The sequence below is a fragment of the Komagataella phaffii genome, chromosome 1 (genome assembly GCF_000027005.1).
Source record: "Komagataella phaffii GS115 chromosome 1, complete sequence".
Classification (NCBI taxonomy): Eukaryota; Fungi; Ascomycota; class Pichiomycetes; order Pichiales; family Pichiaceae; genus Komagataella; species Komagataella phaffii.
In genome coordinates, this window is record NC_012963.1 from 1328497 (window position 1) to 1350491 (window position 21995).

At 40.7% G+C, this 21995-nt stretch overlaps 16 protein-coding genes across 16 annotated transcripts; 8 read left to right on the forward strand and 8 right to left on the reverse strand.

The window, feature by feature from the left end:
* Positions 1-1133: 1133 nt before the first annotated feature.
* On the reverse strand, positions 1134-1772 carry PAS_chr1-1_0414 (Nuclear protein involved in asymmetric localization of ASH1 mRNA; the record flags this gene model as incomplete). The annotated part of the gene is made up of 1 exon (XM_002490027.1): positions 1134-1772. One exon carries the CDS (start codon positions 1770-1772, stop codon positions 1134-1136), a length of 639 nt encoding a protein of 212 aa, XP_002490072.1.
* Positions 1773-1892: 120 nt separating this feature from the next.
* PAS_chr1-1_0415 (Hypothetical protein) lies at positions 1893-2537 on the reverse strand (the record flags this gene model as incomplete). The annotated part of the gene is made up of 1 exon (XM_002490028.1): positions 1893-2537. One exon carries the CDS (start codon positions 2535-2537, stop codon positions 1893-1895), a length of 645 nt encoding a protein of 214 aa, XP_002490073.1.
* Positions 2538-2740: 203 nt separating this feature from the next.
* Positions 2741-3778, forward strand: PAS_chr1-1_0416 (Pre-mRNA splicing factor; the record flags this gene model as incomplete). Its single annotated transcript, XM_002490029.1, has 1 exon — positions 2741-3778. One exon carries the CDS (start codon positions 2741-2743, stop codon positions 3776-3778), a length of 1038 nt encoding a protein of 345 aa, XP_002490074.1.
* Positions 3779-3867: 89 nt separating this feature from the next.
* Positions 3868-4509, forward strand: PAS_chr1-1_0502 (uncharacterized protein; the record flags this gene model as incomplete). The annotated part of the gene is made up of 1 exon (XM_002490030.1): positions 3868-4509. The coding sequence occupies one exon, from the start codon at positions 3868-3870 to the stop codon at positions 4507-4509; it is 642 nt and encodes a 213-aa protein (XP_002490075.1).
* Positions 4510-4731: 222 nt separating this feature from the next.
* PAS_chr1-1_0417 (Putative transmembrane protein involved in export of ammonia) lies at positions 4732-5568 on the forward strand (the record flags this gene model as incomplete). The annotated part of the gene is made up of 1 exon (XM_002490031.1): positions 4732-5568. The coding sequence occupies one exon, from the start codon at positions 4732-4734 to the stop codon at positions 5566-5568; it is 837 nt and encodes a 278-aa protein (XP_002490076.1).
* Positions 5569-5996: 428 nt separating this feature from the next.
* PAS_chr1-1_0418 (Acetate transporter required for normal sporulation) lies at positions 5997-6782 on the forward strand (the record flags this gene model as incomplete). Its single annotated transcript, XM_002490032.1, has 1 exon — positions 5997-6782. The coding sequence occupies one exon, from the start codon at positions 5997-5999 to the stop codon at positions 6780-6782; it is 786 nt and encodes a 261-aa protein (XP_002490077.1).
* A 77-nt stretch (positions 6783-6859) lies between these two features.
* Positions 6860-8218, reverse strand: PAS_chr1-1_0419 (Acyl-coenzymeA:ethanol O-acyltransferase; the record flags this gene model as incomplete). Its single annotated transcript, XM_002490033.1, has 1 exon — positions 6860-8218. The coding sequence occupies one exon, from the start codon at positions 8216-8218 to the stop codon at positions 6860-6862; it is 1359 nt and encodes a 452-aa protein (XP_002490078.1).
* A 447-nt stretch (positions 8219-8665) lies between these two features.
* PAS_chr1-1_0420 (Phosphatidylserine synthase, functions in phospholipid biosynthesis) lies at positions 8666-9487 on the forward strand (the record flags this gene model as incomplete). The annotated part of the gene is made up of 1 exon (XM_002490034.1): positions 8666-9487. One exon carries the CDS (start codon positions 8666-8668, stop codon positions 9485-9487), a length of 822 nt encoding a protein of 273 aa, XP_002490079.1.
* Positions 9488-9571: 84 nt separating this feature from the next.
* PAS_chr1-1_0421 (Mitochondrial inner membrane protein required for assembly of cytochrome c oxidase (complex IV)) lies at positions 9572-10690 on the reverse strand (the record flags this gene model as incomplete). The annotated part of the gene is made up of 1 exon (XM_002490035.1): positions 9572-10690. The coding sequence occupies one exon, from the start codon at positions 10688-10690 to the stop codon at positions 9572-9574; it is 1119 nt and encodes a 372-aa protein (XP_002490080.1).
* A 634-nt stretch (positions 10691-11324) lies between these two features.
* Positions 11325-12296, reverse strand: PAS_chr1-1_0422 (Hypothetical protein; the record flags this gene model as incomplete). The annotated part of the gene is made up of 1 exon (XM_002490036.1): positions 11325-12296. The coding sequence occupies one exon, from the start codon at positions 12294-12296 to the stop codon at positions 11325-11327; it is 972 nt and encodes a 323-aa protein (XP_002490081.1).
* Positions 12297-12822: 526 nt separating this feature from the next.
* PAS_chr1-1_0423 (Hypothetical protein) lies at positions 12823-13452 on the forward strand (the record flags this gene model as incomplete). Its single annotated transcript, XM_002490037.1, has 1 exon — positions 12823-13452. The coding sequence occupies one exon, from the start codon at positions 12823-12825 to the stop codon at positions 13450-13452; it is 630 nt and encodes a 209-aa protein (XP_002490082.1).
* A 13-nt stretch (positions 13453-13465) lies between these two features.
* PAS_chr1-1_0424 (uncharacterized protein) lies at positions 13466-14305 on the reverse strand (the record flags this gene model as incomplete). The annotated part of the gene is made up of 1 exon (XM_002490038.1): positions 13466-14305. One exon carries the CDS (start codon positions 14303-14305, stop codon positions 13466-13468), a length of 840 nt encoding a protein of 279 aa, XP_002490083.1.
* Positions 14306-14731: 426 nt separating this feature from the next.
* Positions 14732-16609, forward strand: PAS_chr1-1_0425 (Hypothetical protein; the record flags this gene model as incomplete). Its single annotated transcript, XM_002490039.1, has 1 exon — positions 14732-16609. One exon carries the CDS (start codon positions 14732-14734, stop codon positions 16607-16609), a length of 1878 nt encoding a protein of 625 aa, XP_002490084.1.
* A 57-nt stretch (positions 16610-16666) lies between these two features.
* On the reverse strand, positions 16667-17374 carry PAS_chr1-1_0426 (Hypothetical protein; the record flags this gene model as incomplete). The annotated part of the gene is made up of 1 exon (XM_002490040.1): positions 16667-17374. The coding sequence occupies one exon, from the start codon at positions 17372-17374 to the stop codon at positions 16667-16669; it is 708 nt and encodes a 235-aa protein (XP_002490085.1).
* Positions 17375-17746: 372 nt separating this feature from the next.
* Positions 17747-18436, forward strand: PAS_chr1-1_0427 (uncharacterized protein; the record flags this gene model as incomplete). The annotated part of the gene is made up of 1 exon (XM_002490041.1): positions 17747-18436. One exon carries the CDS (start codon positions 17747-17749, stop codon positions 18434-18436), a length of 690 nt encoding a protein of 229 aa, XP_002490086.1.
* Positions 18437-18558: 122 nt separating this feature from the next.
* PAS_chr1-1_0428 (P-type ATPase sodium pump, involved in Na+ and Li+ efflux to allow salt tolerance) lies at positions 18559-21828 on the reverse strand (the record flags this gene model as incomplete). Its single annotated transcript, XM_002490042.1, has 1 exon — positions 18559-21828. One exon carries the CDS (start codon positions 21826-21828, stop codon positions 18559-18561), a length of 3270 nt encoding a protein of 1089 aa, XP_002490087.1.
* Positions 21829-21995: the final 167 nt, after the last annotated feature.

Genomic DNA, 21995 nt, shown 5'->3' on the forward strand with positions numbered 1-21995 from the left:
CGTTTTGTTGTACGTTTGGAGCGCTTGGTTTCTTTTGAAATAAAGGCAAATCCCCAATCCCAACCGATCTATTTTAGCGGCATGGATAAACTACTTGTATGCTATTATGCCAGTCCTTGTCCGTTCACTTTCAGGATGGCTGGAGGTAAAACCTTAGGATACGCAGTTTCAAGTTGGATAAATTTGGACCTGATTGATGACGAAAGCTGAAATAGTGGCAGGTAGCCCAGGTTTCTCACCACAATATACGCTACCACTTTGCTAACATAACCAATTTTACTGAGCAGAGTACTATGAGTATGCTTTGCGTCCATCAAGCTGTGCATGTGATAAATATGAAAACGCAATATCACTTTACAGGATAACAATCAAGAGGACATACTTCTACTTTTATTGTTTACGGCTAACTATCATCCTTGTTACTCTGTGAACATGAATATGTAGCACCGGCACCACATTTAGACTTTTTGCCTCTTTTAGGTTATATTAGTACCTGCTTTAGTGATTTTCACCGGATTGACAGTTTTATATGCTTGAGGCTCATGCTGGTACCTCCCTTATTAACTAGGTCTTTCCTGATAAAACCATTCCAAATTGTGAGTATGTTGCTATTGAAAACCTAGCTTAGTTGTTTGCTCCACCTGCAGAAATTTTTGCTTCAGTTGCTGGTCACCCGAAGCCTTTTTGAAGATTTAGTACGACACAGTTTTATCAAGACGAGAATTGGAGGTCTTCTAGGTTTGGAGATCGACATGTCTTCGAATACCAAAGCCAAGCATTGCTGGGATTATAGAATGTTATGAGTCGCAAGGCCGCTACCATGATTCAGTATTGCGATCGGCTTTGAATCTAGCCATATTGGAGTGATTAAAATCAACCAGTCACAACCCCGATGGATATTGAATCTCTGAATAGGGGCTTTACTATTGTCGGCGACGAGAACTGCAGGTAAACCATGTTTGTGTACTACAGGTACAACTTATAAATCCCGCCATAAAAGGATTACGAGTGCACAGTATTAGACAAATGAAACGGGCATTATGATTAATATATGTATGATACAGAATAGTCTTCGATAGGCGAAAAAAAAATTAGTATACAGTTAGTGATCCATTTCGCTTGGTGTCAAGCTCTTAAGCAAATGACACAGATTTGATAGGTTTTTTAATGTTCCGAGTAGTTAGTTTTTCATCAGCGTTTTCCTTCGCCTTTCTGGCAAGCTCTCTGGCGTTCCTTCTTCGAATAGCTCTTGCAGTATTGGCCTTCGATTTAATCTGTTGTTTCTTATCGTCCAATTTTTGCTTCTTAAGCTCCTCTTTTTTTTCAATTTCTTGTTTCTTTAACTCACGGATCTCTTCAATACGTTGTGATTTCTCTAATTTACTCTCGTTCAGCAAGTCCTTTTTGTCGTTGATTTGTTTGACAAGTCTGGTTAAAACGACAGAATCGTGATCGTCCACAAACTTCTTTCCCTTTTTACCTCGAGCTTTCGGAACAACACCAGGAACTATGGCTCTGTTTAATACAGGAATATGAAGTTCTTTTTCGGTATATTCTCTAAGTGGTTTTTTTTTTCCATACAACCGTACCGATCTTTGTTCTTTCTTAACTTCCAAGTGACTCTGTTTGTGAACCTTTGATTTCGCAGTTTTTTTTGGTTGAGACGCTAGCCGATTACGAGCTTCGGAGTCAGTAAAGACATCTGATTCAACAGATCTTCTAAAATTTTCCGGATTCTTCTTTTTAGCAGCTTGAGTCTTATTGCGAGGCATTGGTATTGCGGTAAAGGAGTCTATACTTAATTCCTTCTGGGCATCGCAAAAAAAAATATCACAAAAAAGTTCGCTACTACTTACCCTGCCACCAAACCTAGCACGGATCCAAGTGCTGGCCTAGTGTTCTTCGTATTTAGCTACAATCTTCTTGAATCGACGAATTGTGAAATACCCGTCAATGAAAGTCAGGAACCACCATTCTAATTTGTAGTCGAACGACACTCGGTACTTTTTCAGCAAGGGGTTCAATACTAACTGAATTTCAAGTAAATGGATCAAAATTGTGCAAATCAAAATGGATTTAGTGCTGGCAGCTAAGAACGAAACGAGTGCAGTTGGACAATGTAGAGCAGGTAAAATACCATGAAATAGTGTAGTTGGAATGAAAAATCCCGTTAACAGAATGAGTAGAACCCCTAAGATAGTGAAATCGCCCAATGATGCTGGGTATCCAATCTCCGCTACTTGAAAGTGAGAAAATCCTCTCTTGGAGGCGCAATACTTGGCCATCTCGGTTAATCTAATTCTTGCCTCACTGAGATCCTTCATCGGAGGATCGATTGGAATTGGTTTTATTATGGGAAACTCAATGTCAAAATGGTTAAAACTTAGAGTTATATTGTCCAACTCAATGTCTTTCATAGTAATATTAGCGATCTTATCATCAATTGCAATGTTTCCGTAAACAGATAAATAGTCTTCGAGGGCAATTTTATGATCTTTGTTCATATGTGCAACGATTCTTGCCTGTACTTCTGCCATCCTTACTTGATATCAAAAGTCGTGTTTTGATACTTGTTCATTTTCCATAATAGTTAGTATCCAAGTTCGAGGATAGAAATGAATGATTTGCCTGTATTCGGTTTTTGTTCTCATCATAAATCGCTAAAAGATAATTGAACTGAATCGAGGGATTTTTCCTGATAAAAGATTTATAAGCTAGCGACACAGTTACCTCAAGTAGCATGTCAGATTTACCAGCAACCTGCAATAATTGCTTGGGTGAGAATCCCTACATCGAAATGATCCAGGAAAAAGATGGTCGTGAATGCAAAATATGTACTCGAGCCTTTACCAGTTTTCTTTGGTACCCGAAGATTGGCACTTCAATTTTCAGGCGAACTGATATCTGTTTAACTTGTGCAAGAGCCCGAAATGCCTGCCAATCTTGTTTACTAGACTTGAAATTCGAAATCAATCCTGACATGAGGGATGAGATTCTTGGAACTAACAAACACCTAATGGAATTTTCGCCTTCCACTATAGCAGCTAACAATAGCAAAATTTCAAAAATCTATAAAGCTAACCAGCTGGAACGGAATTTTCAGGATGAAGATTCTGGAAATCTGCCGAGACATATTTCACCAGAACCAAAGGTTCCACAAATACTTGAAACAGCTGAAGAGACTGTTCTAAGGTTGACTAGTTCAAATGTCTCTCAAAAAGCGCTTTCATCTACCAGCAAGAGTAATGACAGAAAACATCTGTCGACGAAAGAATTGTTGAAGCTTTTAAATAAGCTTCCTTTTAACGGAGATTTGACTATCCCAGATGATCCTGATATAAAGTCTATGTTTCTGTTTGGAATAACAGATGAACTGTCTAATTTTAGAGTGCAAGAATACTTCAAAGAACAATTTAATTCCACATTAGAGGCAACAATTTTAAATCACCGTGCTCGGTGTGGATTTGTTGTATTCGAGAGTCGTAATTCTGCAGAGGCCGTTGCAGAATCTATACTAGCTGGCAAACTTCCTGAAGGCCCTAGCTTGATTGTAATTGATAGAGTTCCACTCCGAGTCGCTTGGGGAAGAGTCTGCAACCTCGGGCTGAATAATAAGGATCAGGCAAGGCTGGCTCAATTGGTAAAGAAGCAGTTGTCGATTCTTTGTAAGAACACTCAAATTCCCAAGTCATCGAACAAAATTACCCCCACGAATCCGGTGACTACGACAGTGTCAAATCCCTTTGCTAAGCTCACTTTTTCTGGTAACGAGCTATAATTGAAATATGTAACTCTCACGTGATCAGTCAAAGACGCCATGAAAATGGTACCTACCAAAATAGAAAGGAAATTGTCAAATTTCTGAAAATGTCTTCAGGCCGAAAAGTGAGGAAGAATAAACGAAACAAAGGGCCTTCAAGAAGACATACTAGAGATGAGGAGCATTTATCAGGAAGCGAAACGCGCTATTGGCTCATAAAATCTGAGCCTCATAGTCGGATTGATGGTCGTACAGGGAGAGATCTCAAGTTCTCTCTCGAAGATTTATCACTCGTAGACTCAGAGCCTTGGGATGGAGTAAGGAACCATGAAGCAAAAAGAAACATGCTTGACATGTCTCCAGGAGACGTTTGCTTATTCTATCATTCAAATTGTCCCACACCTGGGATTGTTGGGTTAGCTGAAGTGGTCTGCTATGCCCATCCTGACGAATCTCAGTTTGACCGTGCCAGTCCGTATTTCGCTAGCAAGTCAACGAGATCCAATCCCCACTGGTGGTGTGTGGATGTCAAATTTAAGCGCCGCTTTCGTGCTAAGGTGACACTTCGAAGCTTGAAAGCAGACAAGAATCTACAACATATGGTCCTGGTGCGTCGTTCCAGATTAAGTGTAACTCCTGTAACCTCGTCTGAATATTCTTATATCATTGAACTAGAGAAGAGTTTGCCAGATACAGACGATATTGATTGCCAACCTAGACTTAATGTTTCAAAAACCCATGAAGTATAAACAGATTTCGCGTGTTGCCTCGTCTCGGTTAACCTAACGAATGAGTTAACACTCGCCCCACACATTTTTCACTATTCGGTGTAACTGAGGGGTCCCAGGCCGGCTACGGCTGGAATTGGTGCTTTCTAGAACAAATGCTTAAACTTAATCGGATTAAATTAGCTCTATTTAAAGAGATCGTTGGAAGAAGGATCCGTAGGAATTGGAGAAAGAATAAGACACATGACAGACAGGGCCACTCAGAATTCAATAAATACAAACCAGAACTCAAACTCAAGCTTCAACCAAGACGTTGAGAAGGGCGATGTTGAAGCCCAGGGCGCTCCAGCCCAGCCGACATTCACCAATTCAACGTTTCGTCACGATGATCAGAATATCTATATCAACGATACTGCCATTCCAAAAGAAGAGTTCATGTACGCTTTTGGGGGTACCTTAACCACTGGTCGTCAGTCTGTGCATCGCAGCTTTGGCAACCCTGTACCCGCTGGACTTGCAGGATTCTCCTTAGGAACTTTTGCCCTGGGTCTAATTCTTCTTCAGGCCAGAGGCGTAACGGACGTTAGCATTCTCATTGGAATGTTCCTTTTTGTTTCAGGAGTAGTTGAAATAATTGCTGGTATTTGGTGTATCGTGGTGGAAAATACCTGGGCCAGTGTAGTATTTCTGGGCTATGGTTCTTTCTGGCTTGGATATGCTGCAATTGTAACTCCGGCATTTGGTGTTGCTGCTGCCTATGAAACAGCTGAAGATTTCAACAATGCCGTTGGAATGTACCTATGCCCTTGGGCAGTCTTCAGTTTTATTCTCTGGAGTTGTACTTGGAAATCGACCTGGCCGCTCACCGCCTTAGTCTTCTGCATTTTTATGATATTTCTAGTATTGACAATTGGGTATTTTGTTAGCTCGGTGCCAACAATTAAAGCTGGAGGAGTCTTTTGTTTCGTGGGTAGTCTCTTGGGATTTTACAACATGTATGCAGGTTTGGCTAATCCAACCAACAGTTATGTTGTTGTCCATCCTCTATTCATGCCTAATGCAGCCAAGCCAGCTAGTTAAGTAGTTTATTTACTTGAGGAAATCCAACAACTTAGTTAACAGTTAACGTGTTTTTTTTTTCTCGGACTCCTTATGGAGCCGCACCCCCGGTGTGAAACCCCATCCCACATATGATCTCCCCCCGCACATGAAGGACTTAACAAGTCAGCCACCCCCTCCTCCGCACCCTCAGTTATACGAAAATGGTAAGGAGGAATTACGTTTTCTCGGACTCCTAACACCCCTGACACCCTATTTTAGATGTCCCTCTAAACCCCTCCTCAGCTTGCAGCACCCCATGATAGTTTTCAGTTCATTTTCGTAGGTTAGTGACCATTTTCCTTGCAATATATATTGAAACGATTTCTTCCCTTAGCCATATTTCATTTCTCGTTTACCACCTACAGAGAGTTTTATATCAGCAGTTTGAAGTTTTGTTCCTTGTTCTAATGTCTCAATCTCAATCAATTTCAGATCTTGCCCCAGATGTCGAAAAGGGCAACCCAATCGAACAAATACCAACCACATCAACTTTCCGTCACGATGATCAAAATATCTACATCAACGATACTGCTATCCCAAAAGAAGAGTTCATGTACGCTTTTGGGGGTACATTGACTACTGGTCGTCAATCTGTGCATCGTAGTTTTGGTAATCCTGTCCCTGCTGGTTTGGCGGCTTTTTCTTTGGGTACATTTTCACTAGGGCTTATCCTTCTGCAGGCCAGAGGTGTGACAGATCCAACGATACTTGTGGGATTGTTTTTATTTGTTGCAGGGCTTGTGGAAATTATTGCAGGTATATGGTGCATTGTCGTGGAGAATACTTGGGCCAGTGTAGTTTTCTTGGGATACGGTTCTTTTTGGATAGCTTATGGATGCATCGTGACCCCCGGATTGGGACTTGCTGCGGCCTACGATACAGTTGAAGACTTCAATAATGCTGTGGCAATGTTTTTATGTCCATGGACCGTACTGACTTTCATCCTTTGGAGTTGTACCTGGAAATCCACTTGGCCACTGACCGCCCTGGTTTTCGTGGTGTTCCTATTGTTCTTAGTACTGACGATTGGATACTACACCAGCTCAGCTGGTACTATCAAGGCTGGTGGAGCTGTATCGTTTGTTGGAAGTATACTTGGTTTTTACAATATGTATGCTGGAATTGCAGACTCTACAAACAGTTACTTGGTTGTCAAACCATTGTTTATGCCTCATGCAGCAACTCCGAACTAGTATGAATGCACCAATCGTATAAAGTTTGACTCGACGTCACGATCTCTATTTTCAATTAATCTGATTAAATGTATAACTCAAATTCCAGTTTTATAGCTGTATTCACTTAGCTGAGGCTCGTAATCACTTTGTGCAGGTTCGTTTGACAGTTCCGATTCAAATGCCATGAAGTATGCAGACACGGCTTCGCTAAACCAGAATCCACCATCCCACTGAATATAAGCCAAATGACCACCTAAATCTGAGGCCGCTAGATATAGATATGGGTTTGCTTTAACTTCATCCACTGGTAAATTACACGATACTACCGGATCATCTAAGGAGTTCAGCAGTACTGTTGGAGTGTAAATATTTACTAGCTTGGTTAAGGGAGATCCAGCTTGATAGTAATATTTTGGACTTGCAAATCCATACGCTGGGGCAGTATATTTTCGATCAAAGTCGACGATTCTCCGTACCAAGTAATCTTTGGACTTCTTTTCGTATGAGAATACTTCCGGTTTATCACGGTTTAGAATTGGGAAGTTAACTTTTACCAAATTTGACAAGAATGAAGCCACTGCAGGATCGAATAGATACTTTCCAGAGTAACTGTGGTTCAAATGATAATGGGAGTCCAGGAGGTCTACAGGTGCTCCGATAGTGACCGCACTTTTGATGAAGCTCTTCTTTCCTTCCTCGCCAAGATAATTGAGAACCAGTGCAGACCCTAAAGAAAATCCCAAAAGATAGATAGGCTTGTTGGGTATTTTCTTATGTAGCTCATCAATAAAGTAACGGAGATCATCTGTTTCGACGGCCGAGTAAAGTCTTCCTGTTGACAATTTAGAGCGACAACATCCACGAGAGTTGAGTGTCACAACATTAAAACCAGCTTGATGAAGATGCTGGCTCACATCTCGTATTCCCGGTTCGTGCGAGCCACCGGCCAATCCGTGAATAATTACAACAATTGATCCAGAGTTTGAGGCCCAGTCAGCTTCCAGGTCTTGTTCTTCTTGCACTGTTAGGAATCTAGTCCGCGGATGCAATCGAGGCCATCCTTCAGGTAAAGTCTGATTGTATAAATAATTCCATTCATCGATTTCTGTTGGTGGATCAACTACAAAATCCGCAGTCGCTTGACCAAGATGTAAATGTGGATACTCATGATTTGCCTCAGGATATCGAACCATGCATCTTCCATAGTATATTTGAAATTCTTTACTATAGTCAGCTTTGGACGCGTATAAAGTCTGGAGAGCGCCATTGAACAGAAAAGGGTGAAGGTTGAATTTGTAGCCATCGCTGAGTTCAGGTACTAAAGTCTTAATAAATGTAGAAAAAGGAATGACATTCAAAGGTGCAAAGTCGTTCTTGCCAGACTTCAGCTTGAGTGCCACCGATTTATCGCTGTAGGTAGCATGAATCTGATTATGGAACCCCCAAGATGGCATGTAGGTGTAATTTTTCGAAGAAAAGAAATCTAACGATTCGTCAATAAGGAAATGAAAAACGTTGTCCGAACCGAACAGAATTGAACCTTTATTGCCGCAACCAATTTATTTATCTGAAAATGTAAATATTGAAATTTCTACACGATTAACACTAATTATAGGTGTTCTCTCTAATGGTACTACACCTGGAGTGGTTGTTCACAATGAATTCCTCCATTGCTTAAGAAATGAATTGAGCCCATAGATGGTCCCTCCCACACCACAGGTTGGCATGATTCTCATTTTCACATGCACAATTTTTTGTTGTGCAAACTAAGCTAACTTGACTCCATCCTTACACCATATTGCCTTGAATGTTGGCGCCCCTATTGATTTTTGGTTTCACTTGCCATCTCATATAACCCTAGGACTTGAATATTCCTGTTCTAAACCCCCCCAAAGCTCCTAATGGCTTCTAAGAGGACCTCAGTTCGAGGGGAATCAGATTCAAATAACTATGCCTTATCAGACTCCTCCGATTTTGAAGACAATGGGCATCCGAGATTGTCAAAAAGACGATCTAGCCTGTTTTCTTTGAGTTCATTAAGCTCAGCCGAACCTTTACCACCTCCGGACGAAAAAGATTTTATTGCGTTTACATCTGACGACAGACATTTCTCTTTGCTTCGAAATCTTCATATGGCAGATTTCATAACGTTAATGAATGGTTTTTCCGGGTTTTATTCTATTGTTTCTTGTCTTCGTTTCACCTTGACTAAGCAAACTCACTACGTACAAAGGGCACACTTCTTCATAATTTTGGGTCTTTTTTTTGACTTTTTTGACGGTAAAGTTGCCAGATTGCGCAACAAAGCATCATTGATTGGTCAGGAGTTGGACTCTTTAGCCGATCTGATTTCATTTGGGGTTGCTCCCGCCTCTATTGCATTTTCCCTAGGTTTACAAACTACATTAGACGTCCTATGCCTAACATTTCTGGTTCTGTGTGGACTCACCAGATTAGCTAGGTTCAACGTAACAGTGGCCAACATACCAAAAGATATCAAGGGTAAAGCTCACTATTTCGAAGGATTACCGATCCCTTCGACCTTGTGGCTAGTATTTAGTATGGCATTTTGTGTTTATAAAGGATGGTATGAGTATGAGGATGGCCTTCCTGGTCCATTATTATGGAAAGGAAAATTTTTTGAATTTCATTTGATTTCACTCTTTTTTGTCATTCAAGGATGTTTGATGACCTCCAAAAGTCTCAAAATACCTAAACCTTGAATATGGATATGGTTGCATTATCAGAGTTCCGCCCATATTATATTCTGTGTAACCAAATTTACAGGTAGATATAATCTCTTCTATTTACATATATTTACGAGCATGTCGCAATTTTTCATCGGAAGGATTAACGAATTTCTTACTTTTCAATACCAAAAGCAGCAAAACTGTTGAAGCAAGAGACAACCCCCACCAGGTTACGAGATAATTTAAATGGTTGTTTGTGTAATCAACTTTTGGTACTTTGCCAATAGGTACTCCAGCATTTACGAACTGTAATGGGCTGAATTCCAGCGATGAGTCTTGATAAGCAGAAACCTTTGCCTCCCCAACCATGGGAGCCCGAAATGTTTCCAGCTGTGATTGATCATCGTTGTTATCACTTTCACTTTGCCACCGCCACCTCCACAAGTTCCATAAACCTCCTGATGATTCATGCCCGATTTCGCTGGCCCTATCCTTAAGCCATTCAGGATGATCCTTGAAATCTTGTACCACTTGGGCATATATTGGCTTGCAATTAGTCTCCTTGCACATTCGCTCCAAATCGACATATCTGAACATATTTGTCCCTGGCTTATGTTCAATGTGAAACATTCCTTTCGATGGTGGTACTTTCAAAAGACATTCTAAAGTTATTGTACCCTCTGGCATAGATAAGTTTTTTAGCCTTCTTTTTCCTTGGTTCACTTTCCCTTCAGATATCCAGCCTCTTTCCACTAAAATTCTTCCACCTCCATTAGATCTTGTGAAAGGAGTGACAAGGATATAGCCCTTTCTGTCATCGTGCAATCGGGGACCTACTAACAGTTCCTTTTCGTAGTCAAATCTACCAGTTATGAGCACCTTGCGATACTCGAAGTTCTCGACATCCTCTTCCCTGAAGTTCTTGGGAAGAGGAAGTGGCTTGTATGTCAATCTGTCTTCACACTCAGCTACTAGGGAATTTTTCCATTTCAATCGCTGTAACTGCCAAAATCCGAGCCCCAAAGTTACTACTGGAGTTAGGCAAAGAAGGCCAAATACAACACTCCGCCCAGTGCGGTGCTTGTTTCCATCTCTCTTCAAGGATTTGTTAGATGTAATTGGTTTCCAATCGATATCTAAGGTCTTGGGTGTTGCAGGGGGTTTAGGTGGGTCGAAGTGCAGAAATCTGCGGATCAAAGAGATACTAGTTCCATTTCTGAATTTTCGTACAAACATATGTCCTAACCAACACAAGAAGAAACTTCTAGCTGTGTTTGAAAAGTGCTCGAATTTCAGGTTGATGGATGCCGAAGGGAAGATAAGTTACCTTTGCTAAATTCCTTAGTGCTTGACGAGGAATTGAGACGATAGAAAGTAACAAGTTGAAACAAGTATAAAATCAAGACAAGATAATATTAAACCAATTCATTGGGATTCACGTCCCATCTGTTTTATCAACTACCTGTCACCTCTAAATTTCTCTCCACTGCGGGTTAGATCTTTACTCTAAATGCTATTAACTAAATCATGAAAAAAAAACAAGGCTAGAGCTTCATTCTGTCAAGTACAAAAATTGCAATTGACAAAGTATCGTAAAAACGCAATAATGTTTGCAAGCACACAACAACGTGGGTTAATTGGCGAAAAAAAAATTGACCTATAATAACCGTTAATACCTATTGACTCTCAGTTCCAAATGAATCAAAGCGCATGTAGTTTAGCGGTAAAATTCGACGTTGCCATCGTCGGGCCCCCGGTTCGACTCCGGGCATGCGCATCTTTTTGTTACGCCTTGTAGCTACTGGAAATGGTTGTGACCCTAATATATTCCTAAGACTAATTAATCAAACTAAACTGAACAATTCTAGTCCTATCGTTCCACCTTCTCAGCAATTTGATCGACGCGTTGCATTATACATTCAAAATTGGTATCCATCTTTTTCTCTAATACTGAGCAGAAGGTGTCAATCCGTGTCACTAACCTTGACTCTAAATCCCTGAACAAGTCTCCAAGAGTGTGCTGAAGAGTTATTGACGACGTAGAAGATCTGGGGGAGTCTGCATTTGAAGTATGCAAATAATAATCAATATCATCGGAAGACTTCGTTCTTTTATCGCTGGTGTGAAAATGACAGTTTTCATCAACGTCGCTAGCCTTTCGTTTGCCCTTCTTCAATTTACTCTCTTGTAGTTTGAACAATCTTTTAGCGTTGATTTTCTCTTGAATCTGATCCAGGCGAGATTCAATGAAAGAACTGGTTTTCTCCAACTCAATAGCATGAAGTTGCTCGTCTCCGGAATCAAGAGATTTTTTCGCCAGATACTCTTTATATAAACTGTCGAATTTGAGCTGAAGTGTTCTGTATTGTTTGATACTCAATCCATTTTGTTGGTTAAACTCATCTAAAACCTCTTGCCATGCCTTAATAGTGTTCGTGTACCCTGCAGTTTGGGGCATTTTCTCCAGTACAATTGATATAAAGCTTTCTTCCAACTTATTGTTCCAGTGTACCTTGTGATTATGATTGTTTTGATGAAGAATCTGATTCTGGTTTGGACTCTTGTTATCGTTGCGGCTAGGGTATCGAGTTGAAGATTGTGCTAAGGTCGCCAAGGAATTAGCTGTGTCCGTATATGCCACCGATGTCCTAGGGCTATAATCAACTGAACTATCATGGCCCTTAATACCTGAAAGGAGCACTGTATTGAAGCAAGGAAATTGTGACTCTCTGGATGACGTCCTGTTACTGACAGGTGTGACTACAGGGACATTTATGGGAGGAAGGTAAATAGATTCTCTTTTAGTGTTCTGATCCATGTTAGTGGAAATGGCTGATATCATGGCTGTGTATCGAATCTGTCACGGCAGTTGTAAGCCAAGAAAAGTGTATTAGTTTAGTCTACATCTGTTGCTGTATCCTTGCAAGGATTAAAAGGATGAGGGAAAAAAGTGGTATCATTTTTTGTTGACCTAAAACAGAAAATCATGCATAAAAGCAGGAGATTCGCAATCAGTGGAAAAAGATATCACCGCCGACCTATAGAGTTTCGTTTGCGATTGTCCAAAGGAACCTTTTCTATTTTAAGGTTAGGACAATTATTCTTTTTCTGGTCAATAACGGCTACAATACAAACCTGTTATTGAACAAGAGATTTTGTAGTCACTAATACTTGAGGAATATGCTCGATAAATGAAATTCACAAGAACACAATATTTTAAGTAGAACTTGTAGTTGTAGACCGCACAGAAACTTTGAAAGTGCACTACAACTGGTCCTTCAATCTTTGGTAAGCTTAGGTTTCCTTGTCTTCTGCGGGTCCTAGTCTATGGACTAACAGCAAAGCACAATTCACTCCATTTTTTTCAGATGACATTGTACAAGCTAACTAAAGGCGCTACTCGTAAGATAATTGAGAGCTCCGCAATTGACATTAGTATCAAGAATAATTTGGCCAACAGGGATTACATTCTTCATGCTGATCTGATTCAGCTTTATCAACATAGTCAGGACTCTGAACCACTTTTAGACATGTTGAAAGGCTCGTATATGATAGACCTATGTAAAATAGGATACCATAATAAGATACTGCAGCGCCTTCCTAAAACAGATATGTTCTTAGAAACCATGAAAGGGTTGCGAGTGAAGCAATTGGAACAGGAGTATGCCCTGCTAGTGAGCAATACCTCATATTCAGATCATCCAGAACAATCGATTAGCGAGATGCATAAAGCTATAAAGCACCAAACGACTACTATATTCAATATTATTGTGAGTGTACTCTCTGTAGCATTCGTTGCTTGGTACTGGTCAGAGCACTCTAAGTACGTAAACAACAATGTTTTTCGAACAACTTTGACACTACTGTTAGCACTTTTAGTTTTGGTGGCAGAAGTAGTAGTCTATAATAGCTATTTGCAAAAAATAAACGAAGCAAAGTTCAAGGAAAAGAAGAAAAAAGAAATCAAAAGAGTGCTCAGAAGCACAGTTATCAGCTGAAATACAATAAGCTTCAGTCATTAGTGGTCATAATGCAAATTTCTCCAGCGTTGATCGCTTGATAATAGCTCCATGTAAGCAGAATCCACATCATCTGCCAGAATTTGAAGTTTGGCCAAAGTGTATTCGTAAAGACAACCGTGCTGGTAGGATTCTGTGACAGCTGCCAGGTTAGGAAGTCGCTTAATCTTGTATGCCCTGAGGTTCGGATCAGAATATCCAGCGGTGGGGATGTTCGGTCTATTACAGAATTGCTAACTTGTTGCAAGTTGATGTCCGCCACAGCTAACTCCTTAGAAAGCACTCTATTCGCAACATTGGCTATGGAAGATGTAATGTCATCTCTGCTAGTGAAAGGGAAACATACATTGAGAGTTCTTTTCGTATGATACCGTGTCAGTTCTTCGACTTTGTCTAGGTCTGACCGAAACTCATCCGGAATCATGTCTTTATTCCCAACAATGTTGATACGCACATTGTACCTTTCAGCGTAGTGGCTGGTATCGCTGAGATATAGGAGCTTCTGTTTGAGCAGCTCGAGTAGCGTATTTATTTCTGCTTGACTTCTGTTGAAGTTTTCAATGGAGAATGCGTAAATCGTCACGGCCTTGACGCCAACACGGTAACAGCAACCCAAAACGTCTACTAGGGCATCTGCCCCAGCATCGTGCCCGCTCCTTAGCTGAATTCCATTCACCTTAGCATATCGCCGGTTACCATCCATCACCAACGCTATATGCTGAGGTACAGGTCCCGTTTTTACTACGTTTATGATACTATCTTCTATCAACCCGTTTATATAAGTTACCAAAGGAAATTGGTTAGTAAAGAATTTTGGAAACATTTCAAACATTTGTGGATCTACTGAAGGACTTGTGAGCGGAGATGGTTCTAGAAATAGTAATTTCTTTGAGTTAATGGCGCAAGCATTCCTTTAATGTTCAGGTGGCAATATATGCATGCTCTAATAGATTCAAGATTTAACATGAAAGGAAATCAGAGCGAACGACGATAAAATTAACCTCTAAGTATCTTATCTATCTCGGAACATGGACGACAGTAAACTTTATAATCGTCCTGAGCTATTCGAGTGTCGATTTTCTCAAGACTGAGTAGCTAGCTGTCTGCTTCATTTCGTTCAAATCAGTAAGCTAGTTGCGAACAATAACTAAAGATACAAATTACTAGAATAGGGTAATACACTACTTTATCTTGTTTCCTCAACCTGTTGATCAATCAATAACTATCATTTTCAACCGTTGCCTATCATCCGTATAATATGTCTCTCAAAAATAGTACGAGAGTTAACTCCTCCTTGAGCAATTCCTCTGGTAACTCTGAAACTTTTGCCGGTGATTCTAGAAGCCGGCAATGCAAAAAGGATGACGCCATTAGACGAAGAATTGAACAGGGATTCAAGAAAAGAACGTCTCGTCCGACTGGATCGACATCCCCCACCCGAAATGTGAATGGGATTCTTTCATCTCCGATAAAGAGAAATAAGACTATTTCTCGCAATAAGCATGAGCCCGGAACTGTTATGGCCCTGAAGCCCTCTGAACCCATCATATGCAAGCCGAATTATACAGTCCATGAAGCTGCTCAGCTGATGGGCTTCAAAAAAGAGAACTGCATCCTAGTAGTTGATGAGAATGATGAACTTAGTGGAATTTTTACCGCCAAGGATCTTGCGTTTCGGATAGTTGGTTCTGGTCTTCGTGCAAACTCCACAACAGTAGATGCGATTATGACCCCTAGTCCACTTTGTTGCAAGACTACAACCAAAGCCTCAGAAGCATTGAATCTGATGGTAACTAAGGGATTTAGACATTTACCTATCGTGGACGATACGAACCAAATTGTAGGGATACTAGATATAACGAAGTGCTACAACGAGGCCATGTCAAAATTGGAGCGTATGTATGAGAGTTCGAAAAAACTTTACGACGCATTGGAAGGTGTGAATTCGGAATTGCAGGCTCAGCAACCTTTAGAAGTCATTCAGTATTTTGAAAATCTCAAAAGAATGATTGATGGCCCTAACCTGAGCACGGTTCTCGACGATACCACGTTGCCAGTTTATGTGGATGTAAAGTCAACGGTGCAGGAGGCTGCAAGTCTTATGAGAGATAACAGGACTACTGCTGTCTTGGTTCAGGATTCGAATAACGATAACGAGGTTACTGGGATTTTTACTTCTAAGGACGTCGTATTACGGGTAATAGCTGCGGATCTTAATCCAAAAAATTGCTCTGTAATTCGTGTGATGACACCGAAACCAGATTATGCTACTTCTGAACTATCAGTACATGAAGCACTACGGAAAATGTTTGAAGGACGATATTTAAACTTACCTATTATTGATCCACTTTCAACCGAGATCATTGGCATTGTAGAAGTACTGAAACTGACCCACGTTACGTTGTCTCAAATTAAAACAATGCAGACTCAAATAGGAACTTCAAGTTCAGTTGAAACTGTAAAATCTGGGTTTGATTCTCCTGATGAAACTCAAGGGCCCGCGTGGAATAAGTTTTGGACTTCTCTGGATCAAGAAGACTCGGAATCTCTCCATTCGTTAAACTCTGATACACAATCTCCATTTGAGGTAACCAGCTCGGAGATGCAACAGTTTCCGCTGGATCATGAAATCCAACCAAGTGACTCAGTTTCATTTTCAGGTAACTCTCACTCTCGAACACTTAATGTAGATTACAATTCTCCATTTTCTTTCAAGCTTCGAACGCCTGTCGGAAGAACTCATCGGGTTAGTTTGAAGCCAATGGAAGGAATTTGTCAGCTTCGTTCCATAATTTCTTCCAAATTCAACAATATTGAACGGCAGCTACTAATAGCTGAGGATGCATTTGCAATCTCGTATATCGACGATGAAGGCGACCTGATAAGTGTCACAACGGATCAAGATCTTTTGGATTGTGTCTACATGTCCAAACTTGATCACAAAGAAAAAGTAGATCTGCTTATACACAAACCTGATGATACACCTGATACATTGCTAAACGGTCTGCCGAGAACAAAAACTGAGTATACTGCTGAATTTGTGAAAGGTGTTCCCAATGAAATATTACTTCCAGGTGCAATTTTTGCTCTTGCAGCATCCATCGTTGCCATTTTTACGTTAGCAAGAAATAAATAGAGTAGATTGGGAGTTCAGCTGTTCAAACTATATACATCATTATCTTGTTTACACATTTCACGTTCCACCCACCTTAGTCCCCTTTTCAACTTTCTTAACTCTCTTCAGTAGTTCATTGAACTTTACCTGCTTCTGTTTGGATCCCAAAAATTCTCCGACCGAAACATTTGTACTCGTATAAGCAGTAGAGTCCACATAGATGGCATTTGGCAGTTGTTCATCCACAACCTTCAAAGAGGGATCCAACTTCTCAAACAATAGATTTCTGAGTTGTCCTAAAGTATGGACACGAGTGAGCTCAACGTCGGAGATAATCAAACCAAAGTTGATTTGTACCTTTTTGATTAGCTTGAAACGTTCTTGGATATCACTTAATTCTGCTGCCTCATCAATAGAGCGCCTTGTAACGTGAGTGTAAGTGGAATCCAAAACAACGTTGATAGCCGTTTGGTATTGGAAGCTAGCTGCTAGCTTCTTAGAATAAATCGAGCGACGAGGAATCCAGCGATGTATTTGAAAGTCATTAAGTTCCTTACCCGATTTACTACCGGAAAGACTGTCCTTTCCAATGATAGGTATAAAGGTAGACTTTGAGCTTGATGATGGTTCCCCTTGGTTCTCTTCAATCTTTTCAATTAGTTGCTCAGTTGACTTCTTGTGGCGTGGTTTCACTACCTCTGTGGGATTAGATCCTCTTTTGAAGAAGTCTAATAACGATCCTTTTGGTACTGTGACTCTAAAGTAACGCCTTGCAGTGGTCGACATTTTATTACAGCTGTGATGAACGCTTGGTCAAAGAATAACGAGAATTTAAAAAAATCTACAATTATTGGTGAGTGTACGACAAGCTTATGAATCATTGTTATACTAAGTTATACTAGTAAGAAACTACTTTCTGCACCAGCGAGACCAATAGAGTTCATGACAGAATGGAAACATTGTTTACCAACTGTAGATGCATCCAAGTTAAAAGTGAGTAGTACAAAAGTTAATACTTCAAAGCCAAGAGTGTTTTAATAGTGTAATCTGATCTAATCTCGGTAGTGCTCGCTCCTGCAACAATATTTTCCGACCGTACTCACCGAAGGTTTGCCAGTTTAGCTACGCAAGGCAGATAACAAATTTTGTCGTTACCCTATGACCCTAGATAACCTCACTAACCAAGAAGCATCAGTACTGCGAATATTTATCGTTCGACACGGTCAAACTGATCACAACAGGCTCAAGATCATGCAAGGACATTTGGACACGCAACTCAATTCCGAAGGGATTTATCAAGCTCAAAAAGTTGGAAAAAGATTAGCATCTATTCCGCTAGATGGAATTCTTTCAAGCGATCTTAAGCGATGCCTACAAACAACGCAAGAAATCTTGCGGCTTCAAAATAGCACATGGGGGAACATTCCATCAACTAGTGCTTTAAGAGAAAGAAATATGGGAAAAGCAGAAGGGCTACCTTTATCGGAAGCCTTAAAGCAGTTTGGTCCAAAATTCCGTGATCTAGGAGAGTCTAGAGAAAAGCTGCTTGAAAGACTTGTCGAGGAATGGAAGCGTATTCAAGAACTAGGAATCTCCCGTGATTACAAAAACTTTCTGATATGTACCCATGGGGGAGTCATTACCAACTTCATCAACCATCTTTACTCCGATCTAGGCTACTGTCTAAACCCAAGCATAAGAGAAGAACAGCTGAGGGTACCATATAACACAAGCATTACAATTATAGATGTAAATAAAATCACAAGACAAGGGACCATACAGTTATTTGGAGACACACTGCATTTGGGTACCACCTTGAAAATCGTGAAGGATCAGGATTTAAGGTAATCTAACAGAGTAGTCAAGACATGTAGGTATGTCTCTGACCACAGATGAAAATTGGTTTGAACTACAGTCTTACAGTAAGTGTATACAATAAAATGTGTTACTATTCTCTTCTTCTCCTCTTATTAACCGAATAACTTCTTTTGGTTGTCCATGGTGTTTGTTCTAGAAAATGATGCATATTGTGCGAACGGATCATTCCTTTCCAAATCATATTCCGGATTTCTGGCCTTCTCGTCCTTTCGGCGGTAATAAATACGTTTCACCCACTTCCAACCTTCAGCACCTATCCAAAATACGAGCGCAAATCCAATAGAAACACCCCATTCCCAAGAAATACCTTTGTGCAAGAATACCTTTGTATTAATGACGGGAATATAGATCGTTGGAATGAGTGTGATAAATCCAAGACAAACTGACCAGAATAACAACTGATTGTCCCATACATCTTTGAAAAACTGGGTATATGGAGTCTCCGAGTCAGGATGCATACGAAACAGTGATCGGCGTAGATCAATCACTTCCCAAGCCAGAATAAGGGCACACCATGTCATCACAGCAAAACAGGAAGACCTGGCCCTGAATACTGCATCACAGGAGGAACTATATGCATCATTACAGTCCACACCTAAACGAGGTTCACCGCTAGCATTACCATCTCCGTAAACAACGATAAGGAACGGACCCATACAACAAATAGCCATAATTATCCCATACACCAACATATCACAAAGAATTTCCCAGGTAAAAACATTATCCTTGGGGTCTTTAGGTGGCTTCTCCATAATATCAACAGAAGCCTTCTCCATACCTAAACCCATAGCAGGGAAACATGATGTGACCACAATAACCCACAAAACTTCAACAGGAGTTAACGGAAAAACGGAGAATCCAGCTTCATCCATGAAAACAAGACCCACCATCAAATATAGGGCTTGAGCAACATTAACAGCCAGTAATTGCAGTACAAATTTTTGAATATTATCCCCCATTCTACGGCCTTCTTCAACTGCATTTAGGATGGAAGCAAAGTTATCATCTGAAAGCACAATATCAGATGCATCTTTTGCGACATCTGAACCATTCATACCCATAGCAATACCAACGTCAGACTTCTTCAACGAAGGTGAATCGTTGACACCATCTCCAGTCATAGCACAAAACTTCTTTCTTCTATGAAGTGCATCAATAAGACGAACTTTCGTCTGTGGAGCACAACGAGCTATGACCAGTGGTAAGACTGGTAAAGCGTCAACTTCATCGTCTGTTAAGGCATCAAACTCCGTCGCAGTCATAACCATGACTTTAACAACTTCAGGTGCGTAGTGATACAAATTATGGGGTAAAATACCTACTTCTTGAGCAATAGCACGGGCAGTGGAGGGATGGTCACCAGTAGCCATTCTAACGTTGATACCAGCCTTGTGGCACATCTTCACAGAAGGAGCGGTTTCCTGTCTTGGTGGGTCATAAATACCAATAAGCCCCAAAAAAGTGAGGTCTGATTCGACCACAGCTCTATCAACATTATTCCAATGATCTTCTGGCTCAGGATGTCTCTGGGCAAAAGAAAGAACTCGCAATCCTTGACTGGAAAACGCATTCATCTGCTCCTCAATATTCTTATGGTCTTCATCAGTGAGCGGTCGAGTCGTTCCGTCTGTTTGGTAAATCTTATTACAGCACCCGAGAACTCTCTCCACCGCACCTTTTGTATAAATGGTGTGCTTGCCTGATTTCCTTTCAGAATAGATTGCAGTCATTCGCTTGATCGACGAATCGAATGGAAATTCTGCAAGATGCTCGTACGGAGAATCCGGAGAATCATACGACAAGTCATCCCTGCTATATCCTAACCTCGTGGTAAAAACTTGTATAGCGATCTCGGTAGGATCACCATGAGATTTCCAGACTACTTCACCATTGTCATTTTTTTCCTCAAAAACTTTAGCAATGTTAGCCAGTGTTGCAGTGAATAACCATTTGTGAAATAACTCTTTCTGAACCGAGCCGTCTTCAAATTTATCGTACACTTGAAATAAATTCTCATCATCTTCTAAAATTTGTACCGGGGATTTGGGAATAAACTCAACTTTTCCCAAGGTCGGATTGAAAGGATCAGTGGAGTCGACAACAGCAAAAGTACCCACAGCCGGCACCCAAACATTCTTGGCAATCATTCGTCCTTGAGTCAAAGTTCCAGTTTTGTCAGAGCAAATATCATTAACAGCACCCAAAGCTTCCAGTGAATCTAGTTTTCTTACGATCACATTTCTACTAATCATAATCTTTGCTCCCACAGCCATAGTAATAGTTAGGACAACGACCAACGAGGAAGGTATCATGGATAAAGCCACACAGATGGCATAGATAGCAACTTGTTTGTTTACTTCAAAAGACTGGGAAGCCATAACAACGATAGCAAATACGACCGCAATACAGAATAGGAAAATTGCTAGCTTTGACAATCTCTTTTGTAAGGGAGTTCCCACAGTTAGACCCAAGAATGAAAGCACATTGTCCTTTATAGTACCGAATCCGGCTCTGAGATAAGCAAAAGCGTTGGCATTTCCCTGATCGTCCTTGCTAACCGTTCGCACCTTAGAAGTCTTATTGCTCAACGACTTTGCAATCTTCCCTATTTCAGTTTCAAGAGCCGTGAATACAACAATACCCTGGGCTCTACCTTTGGTGACGTTTGAGCTACTATACGCTAAGTTTAGACGGTCACCTACTGGTACCACTTGCTTGTAAACATCATGAGGACTTTTGACTACGGGCATAGCCTCCCCAGTAAGAAGAGCTTCATCAGTTTCAAAATTCATGGCGTTGAACAATCGCATGTCTGCTGGAATGGTGTCACCAACTTTTACAATAACAATATCTCCGGGAACAACCTCTTCGGAAGGTATTGTTTGGTCATTCCCATCTCTTATCACTCTAGCCGTTGGAGAGCTTAAAGATCGCAATGATCCCATGGTCTGTTCCGCTTTAAACTCTTGGATGGAACCAACAACTACGTTTAACAGAACAACGAAACCTATAACACCCCCAGAAATCCAATCCTGAATAGCTAGAGCAATAATCATTGAGATAATTAGGACGAGAATCATAGCATTACAAGTCTGATGAGCAACAATCTTGGTAATCGAAATCTTAGTCCCTTCACCTAGTGTATTAGGGCCATACTTGGCCAGATGCTCTTTGGCAACAGCAGAGCTAAGTCCATGATTAATATCAGTTTGAAAATACTGTACTACTTGATCCGCAGTCATTTTGTAAGGCTCAAAGTCAGAATCTGAGATTGAAGCCGAATGTACCGAGTTCACATATTCGGAGTGTGACTTCTCCTTTTCATCACTAGAATTATCCAATCTTTGATTCTCCATAGACATAGTGTGGCTTTGGTTCTTCTATGATGGAGGTTGAAGGGTATTTATAATAATCAACCTTAGCGCGAAGGGTCTTGTCTCGGCATTACCTGCGGCCAAAAGAAGCAGCTCTTTGGAGCGCAAAGTTCAGCAGATAAGCTGGTAGTGCGGCTGTTCTGTCAGCTTATGAA